Genomic DNA, 22,187 nt, shown 5'->3' on the forward strand with positions numbered 1-22,187 from the left:
TAACTGGTGCCAGAAAGTTATATAGAATTATAATTTACTTCTATTTAAAAATTTCAAGTCTTCCCATACTTATAAGCTACTATATGTACTGCATGAAGTGTTTTATTTACATTCTACTATGTTATCTACTATGTATGTGACTGTATGTTATCTACTATGTTATCTACTATGTACGTGACTGTAAAAGATGTACCCATTTGGCTCTAAAGACATATCCATCTAAACAACCACTACAGACAGGAGAGTGTATAGTGGTGCATACATGTTGCATGACACGTGCTCCTGTAGGAATGTGGTTTGATTGGGAAGTCAGACATTTCACTTGTCATTTATTAATACAGTGATACCTCGGTTTAAGAGTAACATGGATTGAGAGTGCTTTGCAAGAAGAGCTCACAGTTTTTGAAAAATGTGACTTGGTTTAAGAGCATTGCTTTGGTCTAAGAGTTTCCCGGTACGGGATGAAAGTTGGAGTGGGGGGGAGGGGAATGGTCTGCATAGCGGTGTCTACAGCCCTGTACTCTGACCCAGGAAGTCTCCCTCAACTTCCAAATCATAGCAGATCCACTTTAGGCTGGGGCTTGCACCAGGGGACAGGACTGTGGAGGTAATCTCTCCATAGCTGTAACCCCTCTCTCCCCAAGTGCTGCATTATGTGCCCACATCTGTCCTGCTCATTCCTTCATACTCCCTGCAGTCTCTGTCAGCCCTTGTGTTTCCCATCCTCTCCATTACTGTACAGTAACTTATAATATCACATATTCTGCTGTTTATCATTGTTTGTTTTATATGTTATTCAGAATTTTTTTTTAAAAAACATTATTTGTGTGGAACCAATTGTCTGCATTTCAATTATTTCTTTTGGGAAAATTAGCTTTGCTTCAAGAGTGATTTGGATTACAAGCACGGTCCCGGAACGAATTATGCTTGTAATCCAAGGCACCACTGTATGTGGCTTTAGTTTATGACAAGCGTGGAGTCACATCAGACATGGGGCCACTATACAGGTTAGGACCACAGCTTGTGCAGAAGGCAGGTAATAGCTAGGCACAGAATGCTGACAACCTCACCGCGTGCCAAAGTGATATTATTAATAAAATCATTAAGGTGTCACAATGTTTCCAGACTCCTCTGCAGGACGACGGCGGCCGTGTTCAGTCTGATTCACACCCACCTCCTCACTGATCATTTTCATTGTCAATGCCTTTTCCCATTAGCCTAGGATATATCACACAACACTTAATGAAAACATCAAGTATTTTATAGTCTGTTTAGGTGCAGACATGAAAGTGTATAAGATGCTGCTATTAGCTCTGGCCACGAGAATCTGCAATTGACCTGCCTGCACGAAAGAAACCAACAAAAGCCTGGAAATGATGAAAGACAAAAGCTTTTACAATGTAATGTCTTAGGCAGAAGCATTGCAGTAAAAGTCAATTTACTGCTAATACCATGGTTTGAAGATAGCAGATAGAATTTAAGAAACATAAGGTAAGCGGAGAGCTCCCAGGACTGACCCACATTCATTCTGCACCAGCCAGACAAGCTATACGGATAAAGGAAGAGAATTCTTTTTCCTGTCACACACATTTATATCAGGTTATATGAGCAATAAAGTGTCTTCTTTGTACGATTCCGTATTGTTATAGGGTACCTCAATAATCAGCTGATCGCAGGCTGTCCCACTTATAGATCCCCAGTGATTAGTTATTAGCTGCCAGCAAGTATACAATGGCCATTCAGTGCTACCACATGGGAAATTAAATATTACACTTATTGAAATCAATGGTCTGTTTGAGAAATTAATGGACAATGCATTCTGTATTGTAATCTCTGCTCTAGTTAAAGGGTCACTGTCATTAAAAATAACTTTTGATTTGTCATCGGACATGTCAAAAGTTATTGATCACAGCGGGTCTCACTGCTAAAGGCCCTATTCCACGGAACGATTATCGGCTGTATTTGGCTGACATCGGCCCATAATTGTCCCCTGGAATAGAAGGCAACGATCAGCCGACATTGTTCATGTCGGCTAATGGTTGCGTCGTTTGTCTTTCAAACATGTTGAAAGATAAACAACTCATACAGCAACGTTCTGCTGCCGTCGCTCCGTGGAATAGGAGCAGCGGCAGCAGACCGCTGCTGTATGCTATGGGCTGCCCGGACGATCTAGTGATCACCCGGGCACCCCCTGGACTTACCCGCTCGCTGCTGCCACGTGGAATAGTGGCGGGAGCAAGCGGGGAACGAGGAGCAAACAAGCGCTAATAGCTCCTTCTCAGTCGGCCCGTGAAATAGGCCCTTAAGACCAGTGGCACAGCTTCCATAGAGGCAGGCCAGGCAGCTGCTATGGGGCCCAGAGAGGGGGGATGCACAGGGAAGATAAGAGCCATCCTGTGTCCTTCTGCTTAACCCCTTATGTACTGCAGTGTGTAAGTGACCCAATGTTCATTCACATGCCACAACACAAAAAAGGGGTTAAAAAGCAGAAGACAAGGAGATCTCCGCTTCACTGCTCTGATAACCCCTGGCTTATGTGCAGAGGGCAGAGGTTATCAGTGCACGAGCAGTGAAGCAGAGATCTTCTTGTTAGTTAGATTTGTGTCACTTCAGTATATAAGTGGTTAAGTAAAATGTAGTCTGCTTCTGCACCTATGTATTTAACCATAAGGGCTCCTAATGGGCTCTTATAGTTAAATAAAGTAAACTGACAGAGCAAGCAGCCATTGGCTCTCTGCTCTGCCAGTCACTCTTGTGGCTGCAGGCAGGATTCTGCCTCTGGCCACATTACCGAGCCATACATATATATATATATATATATATATGTATATGCAGTGCAGTGGCGTAGCCACCGTGGTCGCAGGGGTCGCTGCTGCGACCTGGCCCGGCGTCGAGGGGGGCCCGCACCCAACAATCTATCCCCTGCCCCCGGCCGTGCTCCGCCGCGGGTTCCCGTCGCACTGATCCCTCTTGTGACCGCAAGCATTCTTTTGCTTGCGGTCATAAGAGTCAGTGTCGGACGGGCCCCCGGCAATGCTCAGCTTCCCAGTGATGTCCCCGGGATTCCCGGGCAGCATAGGCACCAGGGAGCTGTGTGCACCGGAGTTGTTACTTCCGGGTCAGGGAGCGCGTCGCTCCCTGACCCGGAAGTAACAGCCCCGGCAGCGCACACTGAGCTTTCTTGTGCATATGCTGCCCTGGAGTGTCGGGGACACCACCAGGAAGCTGAGCATCACCGGGGGCCCGTCTGACACCTCAGAAGAATAGAAGAGAAGGGAGCTGCGACGGGGGAGCGAGGTGTTAGGTGAGTTTTTTTCCTTTGTTTTTATCTGCTTTTCGGGGGACAAATATAAAAGAACAACACGGGCAATCTACAAGGGGGGTGGCAACTTAAGGGGGGCATGTATAGGGGAACAACACAGTGGGGGCATCTACATGGGGGGCAGTATAAGGGGGGCAACAGAGAGGGGCCATCTATAAGGGGGGGCATCAATATGGGGGACAACATAAGGGGGGCATGTATAAGGGGGGCAACCCAGAGGGGCCAGCTATAAGGGGGGGCAACATAAGGTGGACAACACAGAGGAGCCTTCTGTAAGGGGGGGCAACACATGGGGCTATCTAAAAGGGAGGGGGCAACATAAGTAGTCCATCTACACGGGGGGGCAACATAAGGGGAACAACACAGGAAGGCATCTATAAGGGGGGGGCAACATAAGGGGGCCATCTATAAGGGGAGGCCTTATAAGGAGGGCATCTATAAGGGGGACAACACGGGGGCCATCTAAAATGGGGGCAGAGGGGGACAACACAGGGGGCATCTTTAAGGGGGAATACACAGAAATGGTCAATCTGTAAGGAACACTACACAGAGGGGGTCATCTATAAGGGGGACTACACAGAAGGGGGGGTGTATACTATAGGGGATACAGAGGGGACCATCTATAAGGGGGACATCAAAGGAGCCATCTATAAGGGGGACTACACAAGGGGGAATCTACTATAGGGGACTACACAGAGAGGGGCTGTCAAGGAGATGCACAAGGGGCCATCTATATGAAAGACTGAGCTAGGGACCATCTACACAGAGGGGGGCATATACTATCATGGGGATCACATAGAGTCAGCCTACCCAATTAAAGTGACTGTACCACTAGGCCCAGGCTGAAGCACTGGAGGCGGGCCGACCCACCCCCAGTGGGAAGAAACCCTAGCCCCTCTATGACGTGTCTCCATTAGAATCAATGGATCCCTATCATAGAGGTGCGGGGGTTTCCTCCCACTAAGGGTGGGTCGGCCACCTCCAGTGCTTCAGCCTGGGCCTGGTGGTACAGTCACTTTAATAAAAGTGTAAAGGGGCCAATACAGATATGCAGTTTGTATAGTAATGAGGATGGTGCCAGCATGAGGAGCCTAATATGTTTGTCTGTCAGATTCTGTGGATTCGTGTCTCTGAGAAGTTCTCATAACGGCCCAGGACGGATGGAGGAGAAGATGAAAAGGGAAGAACTCCGATTAGAGGACGTCCAATGTGAGTCACTTGATATAACTGCACTGTAATGTATATGGTGTACAGAACCTGTGTAGGGCTGGGTCAGCCTCTATATGACTGGATGAGGTGATGGTGATCTGTGTACAGTGGATGTTAGTCAGTATGTGGTGTTGTTATTTAGTATGTGGTGGTATTATTTGTAACTTGTAATCTGGTACTGTGTTTTATTGGTCTTAGTATACTAGATTTGGTCATCAACAATATGGTGGTGATGGTAGTGGTTGTGGTGGTAATATTTTCCCCTTGTATACTGGTATTATTGGCAATATTGGTCTCAGTACACAGGATTTGGTTAGTAACAGTATGGCGGTAATATGTATGGTGATAATATTTCCTATATACTGGTATTATTGGTAATATCTGTCTCTAGCTATTATCTATTTATCGCATCGCTTGGTCGAGGAACGGGGGGGGCCCAAGTTGAACTCTTGCACCAGGGCCCAAGGGACATTAGCTACGCCCCTGATGCAGTGCTTTGTGTTGTGCCTAGGGGAGGGGGATGCCCGTTGCCCGTACAGTTGTTGTTTTGTTTTGTTTTTTTGCTATGGGGCCCCATGAATCCTGGCTAAGACTCGCTGTGATCAGGAGATATAGCCAACCTATCTCCGTAATGGCAAATTCTGACCGTGTGGATTGTGGATGGATTGGATTGTGCTGTTGACATGCTCTCTCCCTGGCTATATCTCCTGATCACAGCAGGTTTCAGCATTGGGACCCACTGTGATCAATATATTTTGACATGCCTGATGATTTGTGCTTTATGTTTTATACTCTTTAAGGCCAGATTTTGCCGATTTTGGCCAAGACAGGGGTCACACATTGCTGTGTCAGGGTATGTGCACACTGAGGAAAAGGTGAGGAATTGAAGAGGAATTCGTTCTTATTTCACCTTGAAATTCCTTCCGTAAAATATGTACAGTGCATTGTCCTATTGTGTTCAATAGGATTTTTGCTCTGTTGTTCACACTGCAGAATTTCCGAGCAGAATTTTCTGCCGCTGATCCGCTTTCTGCCCAAAGGCCCTGTTCACACTGAGCAAAAACGGCAGAATCCCACCGTGCTTAGTGTCCTGCTTTGAGTGAATGAGAGGGCGCGCGCATCCGCTTTCTCCCCTCTTCACTCAAAGAAATGGCATGTCACTTCCTTGAGCAGAGAGCGTCAGCAGCGGATGAGCGCATGCCATGTTGTGTTCACAAACACGGAAGAGTCACAGTGTGACCCTATTTATATACTACAGCTGTGATGCCGCAAAATCAACACAGTGCAATACAGATATCTTTGGTCATGTGACCAAAACTGCTTTTTAGTGCTATCCTCCTAGATAAGGTTACTGAACAGGTAACTACCCTCTGTTAACTGTTAATTCACTACAAGGGGGTTATGGTGGATTCTCTAAAAGTGTTTTACTGTTGGGTGTTTGGTAGAAATAGCCATAACACATGAACCGAGAAAGTTAGAATTTAAAGAAGTTTGTGGTGAACACTAAATTACAATTAATCCGATTACTTACATAGAGACTTACGTTTATTTTGAGAATCACATACAAAATGGCGTGCTATGGTTCAACAGTACTAACACTTTTTTTTTAAGCTCTCATTTCAACAGGGGGATAAGACTTCTTCAGGAAATTGTAGTCCATTACTTCCAGTGTATAATAAGTGTGAAATGTCTCAGATTCAGCCAGGGTAATGGAACACAGATCTGTGAAGGCTACTGATGACTTTTAGACGCAGATTTGTAGTTTAGCGGTTTTACCTGCATGCGAAGGTGAGGATTGATATACTATATATGTTGGTTTAACATCAAGCAATTATAATCCAAATTATTATCCATATTCTCATAACAAATGACTTATATCAAATGCGTTTTTCCTTATAATAGAAGTGCTCACATATATATATATATATATATATATATATACATATATATATATGTGTGTGTGTACACTACCGTTCAAAAGTTTGGGGTCACCCAATCAATTTTGTGTTTTCCATGAAAAGTCACACTTCTTCACCACCATACGTTGTGAAATGAATAGAAAATAGAGTCAAGACATTGACAAGGTTAGAAGTAAGGATTTGTATTTGAAATAACATTGTTTTTACATCACACTTTGCTTCCGTCAAAGAATCCACCTTTTGCAGCAATTACAGCATTGCACACCTTTGGCATTCTAGCTATTAATCTGTTGAGGTAAGATGGAGAAATTGCACCCCACGCTTCTAGAAGCAGCTCCCACAAGTTGGATTGGTTGGATGGGCACTTCTGGCGTACCATACGGTCAAGCTGCTCCCACAACAGCTCAATGGGGTTCAGATCTGGTGACTGCGCTGGCCACTCCATTACCGATAGAATACCAGCTGCCTGCTTCTGCTGTAAATAGTTCTTGCACAATTTGGAGGTGTGTTTAGGGTCATTGTCCTGTTATAGGATGAAATTGGCTCCAATCAAGCGCTGTCCACTGGGTATGGCATGGCGTTGCAAAATTGAGTGATAGCCTTCCTTTTTCAGAATCCCTTTTACCCTGTACAAATCTCCCACCTTACCAGCACCAAAGCAACCCCAGACCATCACATTACCTCCACCATGCTTAACAGATGGCGTCAGGCATTCTTCCAACATCTTTTTATTTGTTCTGCGTCTCACAAATGTTCTTCTTTGTGATCCAAACACCTCAAACTTGGATTCATCCGTCCACAACACTTTTTTCCAGTCTTCCTCTGTCCAATGTCTGTTCTTTTGCCCATCTTAATCTTTTTCTTTTATTGGCCAGTCTCAGATATGGCTTTTTCTTTGCCACTCTGCCCTGAAGGCCATAATCCCGCAGCCACCTCTTCACTGTAGATGTTGACACTGGTGTTTTGCGGGTACTATTTAATGAAGATGCTAGTTGGGGACCTGTGAGGCGTCTGTTTCTCAAACTAGAGACTCTAATGTGCTTATCTTCTTGCTTAGTTGTGCAACGCGGCCTCCCACTTCTTTTTCTACTCTGGTTAGAGCCTGTTTGTGCTGTCCTCTGAAGGGAGTAGTACACACCGGTGTAGGAAATCTTCAATTTCTTGGCAATTTCTCGCATGGAATAGCCTTTATTTCTAAGAACAAGAATAGACTGTTGAGTTTCAGATGAAAGTTCTCTTTTTCTGGCCATTTTGAGCGTTTAATTGACCCCACAAATATGATGCTCCAGAAACTCAATCTGCTCAAAGGAAGGTCAGTTTTGTAGCTTCTGTAACGAGCTAGACTGTTTTCAGATGTGTGAACATGATTGCACAAGGGTTTTCTAATCATCAATTAGCCTTCTGAGCCAATGAGCAAACACATTGTACCATTAGAACACTGGAGTGATAGTTGATGGAAATGGGCCTCTATACACCTATGTAGATATTGCACCAAAAACCAGACATTTGCAGCAAGAATAGTCATGTACCACATTAGCAATGTATAGAGTGTATTTGTTTAAAGTTAGGACTAGTTTAAAGTTATCTTCATTGAAAAGTACAGTGCTTTTCCTTCAAAAATAAGGACATTTCAATGTGACCCCAAACTTTTGAACGTTAGTGTATTTTTTATGTGAAATAAAAATATATAATTGAAAAATAATAATCTAAAGTTGCTTACTTTGTTTGATTCTACTTTTATTGCTGTGGCGTGGTGGGGCATGGATACTCTAGGACACTCCAGATTGACTCCCCACCTGCCACGCCACAGCAATAAAAGTAGGTTTTTATAAAAAATACCGTCACCGGGAGAAAGGTCTATCCCCAAACCAGACACTGCACGAGGACCTCTACAACGTGGCACCAGCTTTTTGGGAGCGGCTACATGCCGGTACAGAGTTGCTTTAAATGCTTTTACACTAAAAAATGTGTATAGTTTTAACCACTGAATTTGCCTTTCACTGGTGGTTTAATGTATTTCTGGTAGTGTTAAAGAAGCACTAAAATTAATAGAGTGCTTAATACTAGATTACAACATTTTTCAACGCTTGAGTAATGAACCCCTTCAAATCAATGGGAGACTCAAGCATTTAACTAGGTGCCCCCTTGCTGTGCAGAGCGGAGGGTTAATCTATCACATTTTTCATTCTAATTTTTGTATATTCCAGCCCTTGAAGGGATGTTTAAAGTGAATGTACCATCAGGTACATCGCTTTAAGTGTTTTACATAAATAGTCCACCAGTGCAGGGATGCCAGTTCCACAGCCCTTTTTTTGAACCACACATGTCGTCATTGTATTCCTGGGCACCAACCTGGCCTGAAGCACTGGAGGCGGGCCCGCCTGCCCTTAGATTGACGATCTCTCCTCTGTGATGCGGCTTCACTAGAATCAATGGAGCAGTGTCACAGAGGGGAGGGGTTTCGTCACACTGGAGGCTGGTGGGCGCACCCCCCAGTACGTCAGGTCGGACCAGTGCCTGGGAATAAACTGGCATCTGGCACCTAATGCTAAAATAGGACCATGTCTTTGAGGACACCTTAACGTGGTGACAAGGTTGAATGGTTTGCTAAGATCCTCATTTTTTAATATCTATAGAGCAGGTGGGGGAGAGTAAGTACGGTAAGCCCTTGCACCTGCAGGTTGCTGTTGCACTGTTTTTTTTTTTGTCTGTACTTTAGCCACAAGCAGCATTCAAACTACAGTGTGAACAGATGCATTGGAGTGCTGCCAATTTGTTTTCTTGTATAGATTTCTGCAAAACACAATAGAACTCTGGCGGTGTGCCGGCAATTGCACTATGCTCAATCGAGCAGAGCACAAGATTAATAGTAAACTGGAACATGGGAAGTAGAGGTTGGCAGAGTTATCACCACAGGCTGACTGCCTGCTTTTGCCACTAGCCCTGGAATTGCTTTTTTTTTTGCTTTTTTTACACCACAGGGCAGTTTACTTCCAGGGGGTTATAGACAATGGTCTTCTCTAAAACCAGTCAGCATTCTAGCAGTCTAGTTTGGATAGTAAGGAGCAGCACTAGGTTCCTGGAAAGAAAACTTTGCAATGTTCATCAAAAGATTGGAGAATGAAGCCTCAGAAAAGCTCACTGTTGAGGTCAAACCACAATTTTGCTCTTTAATAAAACTCAGTACTCCCCTCAGCTAATATTAAAGGGAATGTACCATCAGGCCTGAGCTGAAAGGGGTACTCCAGCGGGGGGCACTTTTTTTTACTAGGACCCGGAGGAGGTGGCCGAGGGAAAAGATGTCCACTCACCTCCCCGGTTCCAGCATTGCGGCGCTCCGGTCCCGGCCGCTTCCGGGTGTCTGACGTGGGCCCGAGACGTGACGTCTCAGGTCCACTCAGCCACTCAGTGAAGGAGGCGGGATCTGAGCGGACTTGAAACAGATCCAGCCTCCTTCACTAAGTCCACTCAAATCCCGCCTCCTTCACTGAGTGGCTGAGACGTCATGTCTCGGGCCCGCGTCAAACACTCGGAAGCAGCCGGGCACCCGCCGATGGAACCGGGAAGGTGAGTGGACATCTATTCCCTCGGCCACCTCGTCCCCCGGTCCCAGCAAAAAAGTGCCCCCACGATGCACTGGAGCCAATGGTTGATTCTAATGGAGCCGTGTCATAGAGGGGCGGGGATTTCCTCCCATTGGGGGTACGTCAGCCCGCCTCCAGTGCTTCAAGCTCAGGCCTGATGGTACATTCCCTTTAATATTTGCTTGGAATCTGTCTCCAAAGATTTTTCTGCCTGCTACTACATGGGAGATATACTAATTGTTCACCTGTCTCTTGTAGATTACTAGATGAACAGGAAAAATACAAGTTATCCATAGAGCATCCATGAATCCACAAATACATCACAGGTCCCTGCAGCAGTAGTATTAGATAATAATATTTTACCATAGGCTATATAAAGAGGTTTGGGCATTAGATGTACCTATTTCTTTTGACTACAACTGTTACCATAAGATAATAAAGATCCCTTAAGATAAATATATATGCTGTGGTAGTGTTAAAGTAGTGAATCTTCAATTTTGGCAGTTACTACTATAAACTAAATTCACACTGCTGACACAAGGAAGATTTCTCATTTCAAACAAAGTCAGAACGTGTTACTGTAATTTCACTGACATATAAAACCAATGACAACTGGCTGCTCAGTCTCATTACATGTTACTTGATGTTTGAAAACAGGGACATAACTAGATCATGGCACCTTTAATAGGACATCATCCAAAACCTCTTTTAGTGTAAAATGTAAAGTTATACAATAATATAACAAAAATAATAATATAGTAAAATTAAAGGGAACCTGTAACCGGGGACGCGGGCACAGAGCCTGCCCAACCCCCGGATACTTACCCTTTCCGACAAGTCCCATTCCGGGAACCGGTCCCGGGACGAAGATATCAGCGCCCGAAGCTGTGGAGCCGTCATTCTTTATGGGCATCGGACTCATCTCAGCAGCGCGCGCACGGCTTCGGGCACTGTTATCTTCGTCCTGGGACTGGCTCCAGGAGCGGGACTCGTCAGAAATGGTAAGTATACGGGGGCTGCAGCGGGGGTCAGACGGGCTCTGCACCCGTGTCCCTGGTGACAGGTTCCCTTTAATTTAACTCCGATACTTAATAATCCACAAACTTCTGGCAACTGTCTCTACCAGAACATAGTGATAATATGGTATTTTAAGCCACATATAGGAGGCAGAGCAGATGGAACCAACTAGAAAACCCTTAGAATTGGGAAAGGGGTGGATTGTGAATATTCTCTAATCTTTTATATTTTATATAACTTTTCACAATATTTAAAAATATCTGTTTGATATTCTGACAGCTGTCAAAGGATGTAAACAGTTTGCGCAGGATTATAAAACAGAAACCGTGCCACTCATGTTCATGGGCGATGTCTGGTTTGTCAGATTACTAAACTAATGCCAGAGAAACAAGTGCTGTATTGTAGACTTGGTTACTCAATGACAATGCTAAGCCAGCAACTGGAATGAAAGTGTAGAGCAGATCACGGTGAATACAATCAAACACAAAGATGCCAGGGCGCAAATTAAAGCGTCCAGTTAGATTAGAAAAAATATATTATCAAATCTCCAAAAACAATGTAGTTCAGGGCTATCTGGAAATTTTTTTTTTCCTTCAAGTTACTGAGATCATGTTTCACAGGGTAAAGATGGCGTGTAAAGTTGTCATCATATCATTAAAATACGGCATAATGAAAAAATACTGTCAAAAATAAATAAATAAATCTGAATATAAAAACAAATATAAAACCTAAATCTGACAGCTTTATCGGAATGAGTAATCCAAATAGAATATATTAGGGGGGGATAGAAATGAAGCTGGTTGCTGGTTAGACACGCCAGTAGATGGCAGAAATCAGAGAGGATTCCCTGAACCTACCTTATCGGTGGATACTAAGTCAAGTGGCTTGTATTCAAGTTTACACAATTCATGGTTTTGTGCCCCCATCAGTTCCCCCTCACCCCATCCCTGGTAGTCGCTGGGATTGATATCACCCAATGACGTTTTCCGCCAGCTATAATTATTTCAGCCAGGAACGTCTTGTAACTTAGTCATGTAACCAGAGTGATGCTCTTAACATTTAAAGGGGTTATCCAGTGCTACAAAAACTTGGCCACTTTCTTTCAGAGACAACACGACTCTTGTCTCCAGTTCAGGTGTGGTTTGCAATTAAGCTCCATTCACTTCAATGGAACTGAGCAGCAAAACCCTGCCCAAGCTGGAGGCAAGCGTGGGGCTGTCTCTGGAAGAAAGTGGCCATGTTTTTGTAGCACTGGATAACCCCTTTAATCAGCTTTGATAGCACTATAGCTACAGCATGAATGGTGTACATACTGGTAGTATATTTATCTTGCACACAGCATAATTTTCTAATAACCTCTGATTTCTGTCATGTGTTTAACTATTGACTGCAAATGTCTAGATTAGCCTATAACCTCTATGCGGGTTCTACTTTTGTCACTTATTGTGGCATACTGTATGTGAAATGCATGCTGGAGGAAAAAAAGTGACAAAACTGCCGCACATTTTCCTGTTAAAAACAATGTTAAGTTTGACACAAAAAAAGTAGTTTTTTTTTTCTCACTTTTATTACGTCAAGGTGGGAAATGGCTCCAGTGTATAATATGGAGAACTAGTAATGAGGGGGATGGACTCTTTGGCTGTAGGGGGAACAAATTCTTTATGGTGGCCCTACTGTATCAGTCAAAGGCATCTATTTACTAAGTGCCAGATACCCCTGCCAATAGCCTTGAATGTACTTTTTAGATACTAAGGGGTAAAAAACAATAAATATATATATATATATATATATATATATATATATATATATATATATATATATATATATACACACACATATACACAGATATAGATTTATGTCCAGTAGTAGTAATCCATTTTTTAAGAGATAGATATATAAGTGATCAGTAGTCCTAACCTTGAAGTGAATGTCCGCCTTATAAACATGTCTATTTTATTTTGCCATTCTTGTCCCATTTGTAAAGCCTTTCGTGCAGTATAAGCTCTTACCTAGCTATTAGTGTTAGAATTATGCTTCGTATCCAATAATAAAAAGAAAATTTACTGATGATTCTTTTAGCAACTTTATTTTATTACAAAAGAAAAACAAAACAAAAAAAAATGGCTTTATTTTCGAATTCTCAGATTCAACTAATTTTATTTTTTCCCTCAAAGTGGTAACTAAAATCATTAAAAGTAGTAATAAAATAGTAAAGCAATTGTTTCTCAATGCTATAGGGCTATAGTTTGAACAATAGTCTTGAGAAATAAATTCTCATTTGAGAACAATTGGGGTTCCATCCAGAAGAACAATCTGGAATTGTTCGGTTTGATGTCTTCTGAAACCTTAAAGCGGTTATCCAGCGCTACAAAAACATGGCCACTTTCTTCCAGAGACAGCCTCACTCTTGTCTCCAGCTTGGGAGAGGTTTTGCTGCTCAGTTCCATTAAAGTGAATGGAGCTTAATTGCAAACTGCACCTAAACTGTAGACAAGAGTCGTGTTGTCTCTGAAAGAAAGTGGCCATGTTTTTGTAGCACTGGATAACCCCTTTTAAAATTTAGAGACACAGAAATCCACTAACACCCAGAGATGTCCTTAGTTTTATTTTTCCGTTGAAAACGTGTATCTACAGGATCAAAGCCCCTCTCGGTGGAACCAAACAGAGCCCAGTTAGGTGTTTTCGCAATGTAGTCCAAGGCTGTAAAAGTCTCTGTGCCTCCACTTTTCTCGTATGCACGGATCAATTCTTGGAATCTCTCATAATCGATCCAGGTCCACCACTCGTTCTCAATCTTGAACTGGAAGAGAACATGAAGAGATGCTTACACGAAACAAGGAATTCAGACATTATTTTTGCACACTTTTAAAATGATGCGGTAAACTAGTAACTACTGTATTGCTTAAGGCTACAGTGTAGGGGCATTATTGTGCTTCTCCAAAAAGGAGACCTACCCCCAAAAAGTCCAGGCCATTTACTGAGAAAAAAAAAACAATAAAATAAAAAAAAAAATATATATTGTCATGGCACACTACTCCAGACACCGTACTTCCTTAACCAACCCTTGACTTAACCAACCCTATACTTGCTTCCCCGTGGGTCTCTGCAGAGGGTTGTCCCTAGACTACCCAGGCTGTCTAAAGCCTGCCACAGTACTGTAATCTCTGGAACCCCACCCTTATCTGCCCAAAACTCCTGCCTATGCTAGAAGTATGCCCACCCACTGCGCAAGACCATGGGATGTACCCCACTCCGGTATCCTGCAGCTAAGCCAATATTCTGTTATACACACAGTAGACTGTAATACTAGATATAACCTGGTTTCATCAACAGGACAACACAGCAACTATTAAACAAATAGATTTAATATGACTTAGCAACAGTGCATAGAAGGTACAAAAGGACAATACAAAGGAAGGTAAACAAAAGGGAATACATAAAAAGACTAACTCCCCCCCCCAATACTCACTGGGCCTTTAATACCTGTGCTGGGCAGACCACCCCCTGTATTACCTTCCCCAATCACCTCAAGTTACCTGGGTTCTCCTACTGCCCTCCAGCCAATCCCTTTGGTGACCGGAATCAGTAGGTAATAAACTCTGAGTTCTTGAGGACAAAGGCAATATGGAGACTATCAATCCCATAATCCTCCACTAGCTTGGCTCATCCTTAAAACAGGATGTGAGCCTAGCAGGGGGTCATTAACCAGCCAGCACACTGAAGTTTGTCACTTAACCCTTTAGCAACAGGGAAACAATATACAGAAAACAGTAAGATACATAACATACATCATTGTTGTCACAGATATAATAATAATATAATTATAAGAACCTGACAATTTTTTGGGAAAAACGTGTTATATTGTGTACACGTGGTTTTACCTTGACTTTTAAGGGGAACTATCGCAGGTTAGATGAACTTTACCTGCTGATAGCACCTGGGATGCTGAGGAGTGGGTGAGCCGGATGACGCTGTGGGGGCAGGTCAGTGCTCCCAGCCGAAGATTAGGTCGACTAAAATACCTTCCTCCTCAGCATTCTGGCTGCTATAGCGGAGCTATCAGCAGGTTAGATTTGTCCCCTATTAGTTCCCCGATAACTGGCATCTAAGATATGCAAGCACTTTAACAAATAATACAGATGCTTTAGGCTGCAAGTTCAACAAGCATTATATTCAAATCAGATCAAACCAGTAAAATTTAAAAGAAAATCTTGGGAAAAAAAAAAAAAAAATTATATCTATCTATCTATAACCCCCTCCTGATAGTATGTAAGCTCATGCATGCGAGCAGGGACCTCACTCCTCATGTATGGATAATTATATGTATCTCTGTAATGTCGATTTTTTGTCTATGTATGTACCCCCAGAATTGTAAAGTGCTGCGGAATCTGTTGGCGCTATATAAATAAAAATTATTATTATTATCTATATCTATATCTATCTATACATCTATCTATATCTATATAGGGCCAGACAATGTATGTGAACTTTGGATTCCAAAAATAAATCACAGAATCACAGTGCTTGCGAGTGCCACTGTCTGGTTCCCTTAGCAATCAGCCCTCAATCGGGCTGATATGGTTCCCTGAACTGCTGTATAAAGATCCTGCAGCAGAGAGATCCCTTACTGGCCTCTCTGCCTGTCAATCATCCCCTCCAAATCCGCTGACAGGCAGAGAGCGGTGACTAGATACGGGCAGGGAGCCGCCCAGATGACTATCTCCCCACTGTTGCCTGTTACGCGCCCGGGGGATAAAACTGCTTTTTTGGGTTATACAGCTCCTGCTGCAGCCGCTGCCGGTACGTTGTTGTGTGTGTACATTAGGAGCAACACTATTTCTAGCCATTATAGAACAGGTATATGACATTTTAATCAGATTTCTCTGCAGGCTTTATCAGTAATTTTCAGTTGTCAGTGTAGTGTAAGCTGTAGTGTCCAGTATCCAGAGATGACATCTAATGTTTACTAAACACTTCTGTAGTCTCTCTGCTTCTGTCTCTCAACCTCAAAGGCCCCATTCACACAGAGCAAGAATGGCGGAAATTTTGCGGCGGAATTATTATGACACGGAGGCTGGCGGCATTCCGCCGTTCTTGCTTGGAGAGGAGGGGACCTAATGCCCCCTCCCCTCCCTCTTCCCACTCCCCTTTTTGTAGACTTCTATAGACGGCATATAACCTTATACCTTAGTTAGGCTGTTCCTGGCAAACCATCACCCTGTACTAAGCAGCTTAGTCACCTGTATGCAAGCATATATACTTACTTTTTTTATTTTTTTTTAAAGGCTGTGTTTGTTAATTTGGCCGCCTGATACTTCATCTACTAAAAAATATTGAAGCTTTAAATTTAATGCTGAAACGTACTAGTCATCACACTGGCTCCATAAAATATTAACTACAACACAATTAACCTAAAACACAATATGCTTGCACTACAAAAAGTTACAGCAGCAAAGTCTCTGCTAGCAATTACTCTTCTAACACTATGGAAGGGAACATCTTATTTGTACTATACATTGTTACTCTGTTACTGTACAGCAAACACCTTACTACAAATTGTGTGTGTGTGTATATTATAATATATATATATATATATATATATATATATATATATATACACACACATATATATATATATATATATATATATATATATATATATATATATATATATATATATATGTATGTGTGTGTGTGTATGTATTTTGAAATGTAGCACTGCAAGTGGAAAAAAAAAAACAATTACCTACCTCATGAGGGAAAAGGCAGAACTAACGTTTGATCTATAGGGGTTTGCTTATACAACTGTAAGGGCTTATGCATCCTCACTTAACCCCTTGTGTGCCCAGACTGTAAGTAGCATTTGGCATTATGCATACTGTAAGGTGCAAAACACCTGTCAAAATGATGGGTCTTATGCTCCTGCCTTTTTGTGTGTGTGTCTTCCCTTTTGTTTCCCGGATATTGTTATCAAGAGGCCTGTGTTGGATTCGGTGGACTACGTCAATGAACAGTGGTGGGAAGAGCCATCAGCAGCCGGGAAACCACAGCAAGGAGATAGCTGCTCCCAACTAATAAACAAATTAAATGCAGCTGTAAAAACTGACAGCTACATTTAAATGCTCAAAGAACTGCTCACCCAGTGGTCTAGTAGACAGCTTCCCCACCCCAATTGCAGGCAAGGTGATCCGTGCTTGTGGCCGCAATGACACTGATCCTGGCTAATAATCTAGCACTGATCCCGGCTAATAATCTAGCACTGATCCCAGAGATAACATGCAGTACATATGTACTACATTGATGTCTATGAAAGAGTAATAGTTCACACAATAGTTTACAAAAAACGGCACATGGAATCAATATAATAAAGATATTAGTCAGTATTCCTTGCCCAATAGAAATATAACAGGTTAGTTCCTTCTAACATGCTCTTAGCTTCCCCTTAAGAATAGATGATCACAGGGGATTACATTCAGTCCATTAAGGTCATTTGCTCCGCCACTGAAAATTTCAGAATACATTTTTGCTAGTATCCTGACCTGTACCAATGACGCAGGTAAATGGGTTTTAACTTAATACTTAATACTTTCACCCAGAAAGCTCTCCCTGGATCTCACCATAATCTCTGTCTGACTACCATGATCGATGTTCTGCCACTGCCATCTAACACCAACTTCTTTCATCTGAATCCTTCCACTCTGATCTTCCCTTTCTCGAGCTGCATTATTTTTTTTAAAATTTAATACCCACACAGACAATACCCAGGCAGGTTTATTTCACTTAAAGGGATATTTTGGGCAAAATTTACTAATGAGGAATTGATTGGCAGGGTGGGCCCTTGTGCCGATAATCTGTCCAGCGCCACAATACACAGTGAACAGTTAGTATCTATTTATTGTATAGGAGTTGCTATGCGTAACAGCAGCTCAGCATCCATTCAAGTGAATAGGAGCTAAGGCTGGCTTCACACAACGTTTTTGCACTTATTTATTGTATAGGAGTTGCTATGCGTAACAGCAGCTCAGCATCCATTCAAGTGAATAGGAGCTAAGGCTGGCTTCACACAACGTTTTTTGCACTTGGTTTTTTTCATCCGTTATTTGCAAAAAAAAAAACAGATGAGAAAAACGAATTCATTTGTGTGCATCTGTTTTGATCCATTTTTCCATTGAATTCCATCATAAATAAAAAGACAGATCAAAACAGATCAGTTTTTTTAACATACACAAAAACTTAGTCAACCTCATTTTTGTGTCCGTTAAAAAAAACTGATCCTTTTTTGTAATGGAAGTCAACGGAAAAACGGATCAAAATGGATGCACACAAACGCATCCATTTTTGCAAAAAAAAACGGATTAAAAAAAAAAAAAAACAGCTGCAAAAAAATAAAAAATAAAACCTAAAACTTTCGAGATTTTTAGGCAGGTCCCACAGATTCTGTAATCTGTCTTGCTGCTTTTTATCCACCTTCATCCAATGGTATGCTTCACACTCCCTATGCCATAATACACTTCATATCTGTGCATAAACACATACAGACACATCCTTCTTTATGAATGTGCTGTTTTTTGCTGTACCATTGTACACAATATGCACCTTTTACCACTAATGCGCCGCATATCCTCACAGATTTTAAACGCTTGGAAACAGAAACCTCACTCTTGTTTAATTTGTTAATTACTTTGCTACTCTTTAATCTTTGGTTATGGAATATGTTGATGCTATACAAATATACAAATAAAAAAAACATTTGGCAGAAAGGAAAGTACTCTATCCGAATGTTACATAAATGAATAAGAAATAACAGCGGCTGCTTTTATCTGTGCTCGGCCAGAGGGACCCAAACAAGCCTGTGCATCTGTACTACATTCGCTGGATAACTAATCTCTCAATAACATTATATTAGACTTTTTTTTTTTTTTTTGCATAATGCTTCGGTAATTGCCCCTCTAAATTTAGAGTCTATACGGAAGATTTTGTATTCCATTTAGAAATGCCAAATTATTTAAAAGTAATAAGGATGAGGATGCTGATAAATTTCGGCTTAACACAAGAGGGATATTGTAGCCAAGCGGATAATAGACAGAGTGCTTACTTAGCTTCAACATAAATAGCAAAGGCCTCTCATAGGTAGCAGTGTGCTCTGCTTTCAAAAGCAAAGAAGGGCTGGCACGATCTTGGCTCTTTCCATTAGGGCCAGTCTAAGATATATGCCAGAAATAATGGAATAGAATATCATCAGAAAAGTGGCTGTGACATTCACAGTGTGAAGGTGAAATTCCTTTACTGGAAGCAACATATTTCACCCTTCAAGCACTGGCACATCAGTTACACAGCCAAAGTCTTACAATGATGTAGCATATATGCATATTGCATGCAGGATTCAGGGTGAGACGTGGTGTGAATAAAAAATAAATTGGTGGGGATAAAATCTGCTAAGTGTATTGTAATTTCCTACAGATTTTCAGTCCAAAACCACAACCAATCTGCCATGCCTGAATGTTGCGTAACTTCTAGAGATGAGCGGACCGTCGGACTTTTGATCCGACGGCATCAGCTCTCTCTAGTCATTTACACATCGATTCCCTGGCCGCATATTCCCGGGAGCGCAACTATGCGGCCGGGATCACAGGCATGACGAGAGAGCGAACTGCTTTTGGACCAAAAGTCCAGTTCGCTCATCTCTAGTAACCTCATAGAAATGCATATACAACTGGTTATTCTGGGAACATACAACTAAGTCACATTTGATCATTTAAACAGTCATCACTAAAAGTTATACAAAAGCAACAAAATACTTAAAGCGAATGTCCATGGATAGAACGACACTGGGAAGCCGGTGCTGCAGGTCCTTTTTTTGAACCGCAGCCCAGTTCCTTATACGGCACCGTTCTATTCACGGGCATCGGCCGGGGGTGGTGCACTACAGGTGGGCCGGACTACCCCCAGCGGGAGGAAACCCTCGCTCCTCTATGATGCGGTTCCATTGATTCTAATGGAGCTGCGCCATAGAGAAGCAGAGGGTTCCTCCCACAGGGGGGTGACCTGGCCTGCCTCCAGTGCTTCAGCCCAGGCCGGGAAATAGACCGGCGATGTACACGGGAACCGAGCCATGGTTTAAAGGACCACGACACCAGCTTCTCTTCCCAGCGCCGGTGTCGTTCTGAAGTCCCATCTAAAAAATATTCACCTGTCCAATACTGGTTCATAAATAGAACTTAGACGAAAAATGAGTGAAAAATCCAATTATTCATCTAAAAATAGGTGCAAAGCCCTTCATTAATTTCCCCCAAAGATTTTAACCCTGCCAAGTGACTCATGCCTATTAAACCTAAAACTTTAGTTTTACTTTAAGACGTGTGCCTCTCCTGAGATCAGGTAGGAGCTGTTATTCTATTCATACAGTTTGGAGTAAAGTGCTAATTCAGGTTATTTCAATAGGATAACCTCTTTACATATGCACTCTTAAAACTATAACAGATAGCTACCACAGCTCTGTTGGACCTGCTCCTTTAATGGTATTCCCACTGCAGAAAAAATGAGTGTCCTACAGCTAATTCTAGTACTAGCTTGTTTTTTATTAAAGTTGTTTCATGAAGATAAATGTGTGGCACTGTCCTGACAAATATTGGTAAATTGACACTAACCTCTCACACAACTTGGGTTAATCTTATGGTAGGTGTGCTCACAAGAAAATTTCCAGTTCACAATCTTTAAAATTTCCACTAAATTTGTTGCTGGGCTCAGTCCATCTCTAGTAACAGGACACAAGGGAGGACTGCAGGAAGTGAGTGCGGACCATGCTAATCCCAGGCTGCTCCTGTCTACCTATACAGTCAGTGTCTATAGCAGCTGCAGAGATCCTGGAGCTTTCAGTCGAGTGTGGTTAAACAGCTTGTTTGATAGTGAAATACATTTATCTGAACTCAGGTATGTGCTATTATTCCCTAGTTCCCTATTATACTGCCCGAATTTCTGGATAAGCGAGTGCCGACCTGCTAGACCGACGATTGCTTACTGAGCCTATTACACCGTCAATCGTGCAGTGAGAGCTGCATGGACATAGTTAGTGTAATATAATAAGCTTTATACAGAGGCTAGAAGAACACTGGGGAGCGTGGACAGGTATGTATAAAGCTTATTTATTTATTTTTACACGTTCATCAGCCGGCGGCCGATGACTTTTAAACTTGCTGACAAAAATCAGCAGATTATCTTTTTTTCTTTTTGGCTGATCATTTTCTTTATTATATGGAGCGATAATCTGCCGAATTGGCCTGATTGAGCAGATCATCACTTCACATAATAGGGCCTTTAGTATATGTAGCATATGTGTTTTTCTTGTTACTTTGTGCTTTGGATAGAAGGCAGTTTCTGGAACATGGAGCCAATTATGCCAAGAAAAAAGCCAGTGTAAGGGCCCTATTCCACCGGACAATTATCGTTCGCATAATCGTTAACGATTAACGATCTCAAACAACCGCTATTGCAAAAGACCTAAAAAACGTTTACTCATTACCATGGAACGGTAATCGTTACTTATGATGTTATTTGCGATCGTTTCTTCTAAGCTATTGCGTTCGTATCTACTGTGAACGACCAAACGACATCTTATTCAATGCGAACGATATGCAAACGTTTTGCGAACGAGCAATGCTAAAAATAGATCCAGGTCTTATAAAGCGATCAACAATTTCTCGTTCGGTCGTTAATCGTTAACTGCATTTCAACCAAACGATTAGATTAGATTCGAACGATTTAACGCTAATCTGAGCGATAATCGTCCGGTGGAATAGGGCCCTAACTGATCAACTTCTACGCGAGCTGTATTATAGGCAGTATGGGCACTACAGGAGAGAGCAGTCTGGGCACGGAGCTTCTCAGTCACTGGAGAGCTGCAAAGAGAGGGGCACTATGGCTCTAGGGACAGAAAAATATCAAGACCAGGGCAGTTTCTAAATTGCTGTACACTTAAAACGCTCTATTGCTATATACCCTCAGCTTATTTATGAACAAAACCCACGGCATCTTTCCTGATCGGGCTGGTATCTTTAGATGACATGTCACTCTTTACATTTGATGGAAAATATAGTCTGTGAAATCTGATAACTGATCCAGAGTTCTGTAAGTTGTCAT

At 42.3% G+C, this 22,187-nt stretch overlaps 1 protein-coding gene across 1 annotated transcript in view; it reads right to left on the bottom strand.

Moving 5' to 3' along the window:
• Nucleotides 1–13,178: 13,178 nt before the first annotated feature.
• The window catches only part of LOC138792983 (S-adenosyl-L-methionine-dependent tRNA 4-demethylwyosine synthase TYW1-like), a 131,970-nt gene continuing 122,961 nt past the window's right edge, over nucleotides 13,179–22,187 (bottom strand). Inside the window, exon 16 of the mRNA XM_069971180.1 lies at nucleotides 13,179–13,851. Coding sequence (XP_069827281.1) covers nucleotides 13,630–13,851 — 222 coding nt within the window. The 3' untranslated portion in view covers nucleotides 13,179–13,629. The remainder of the gene's footprint in view (nucleotides 13,852–22,187) is intronic.

The sequence above is a fragment of the Dendropsophus ebraccatus genome, chromosome 5 (assembly GCF_027789765.1).
Source record: "Dendropsophus ebraccatus isolate aDenEbr1 chromosome 5, aDenEbr1.pat, whole genome shotgun sequence".
NCBI classification, from domain to species: domain Eukaryota; kingdom Metazoa; phylum Chordata; class Amphibia; order Anura; family Hylidae; genus Dendropsophus; species Dendropsophus ebraccatus.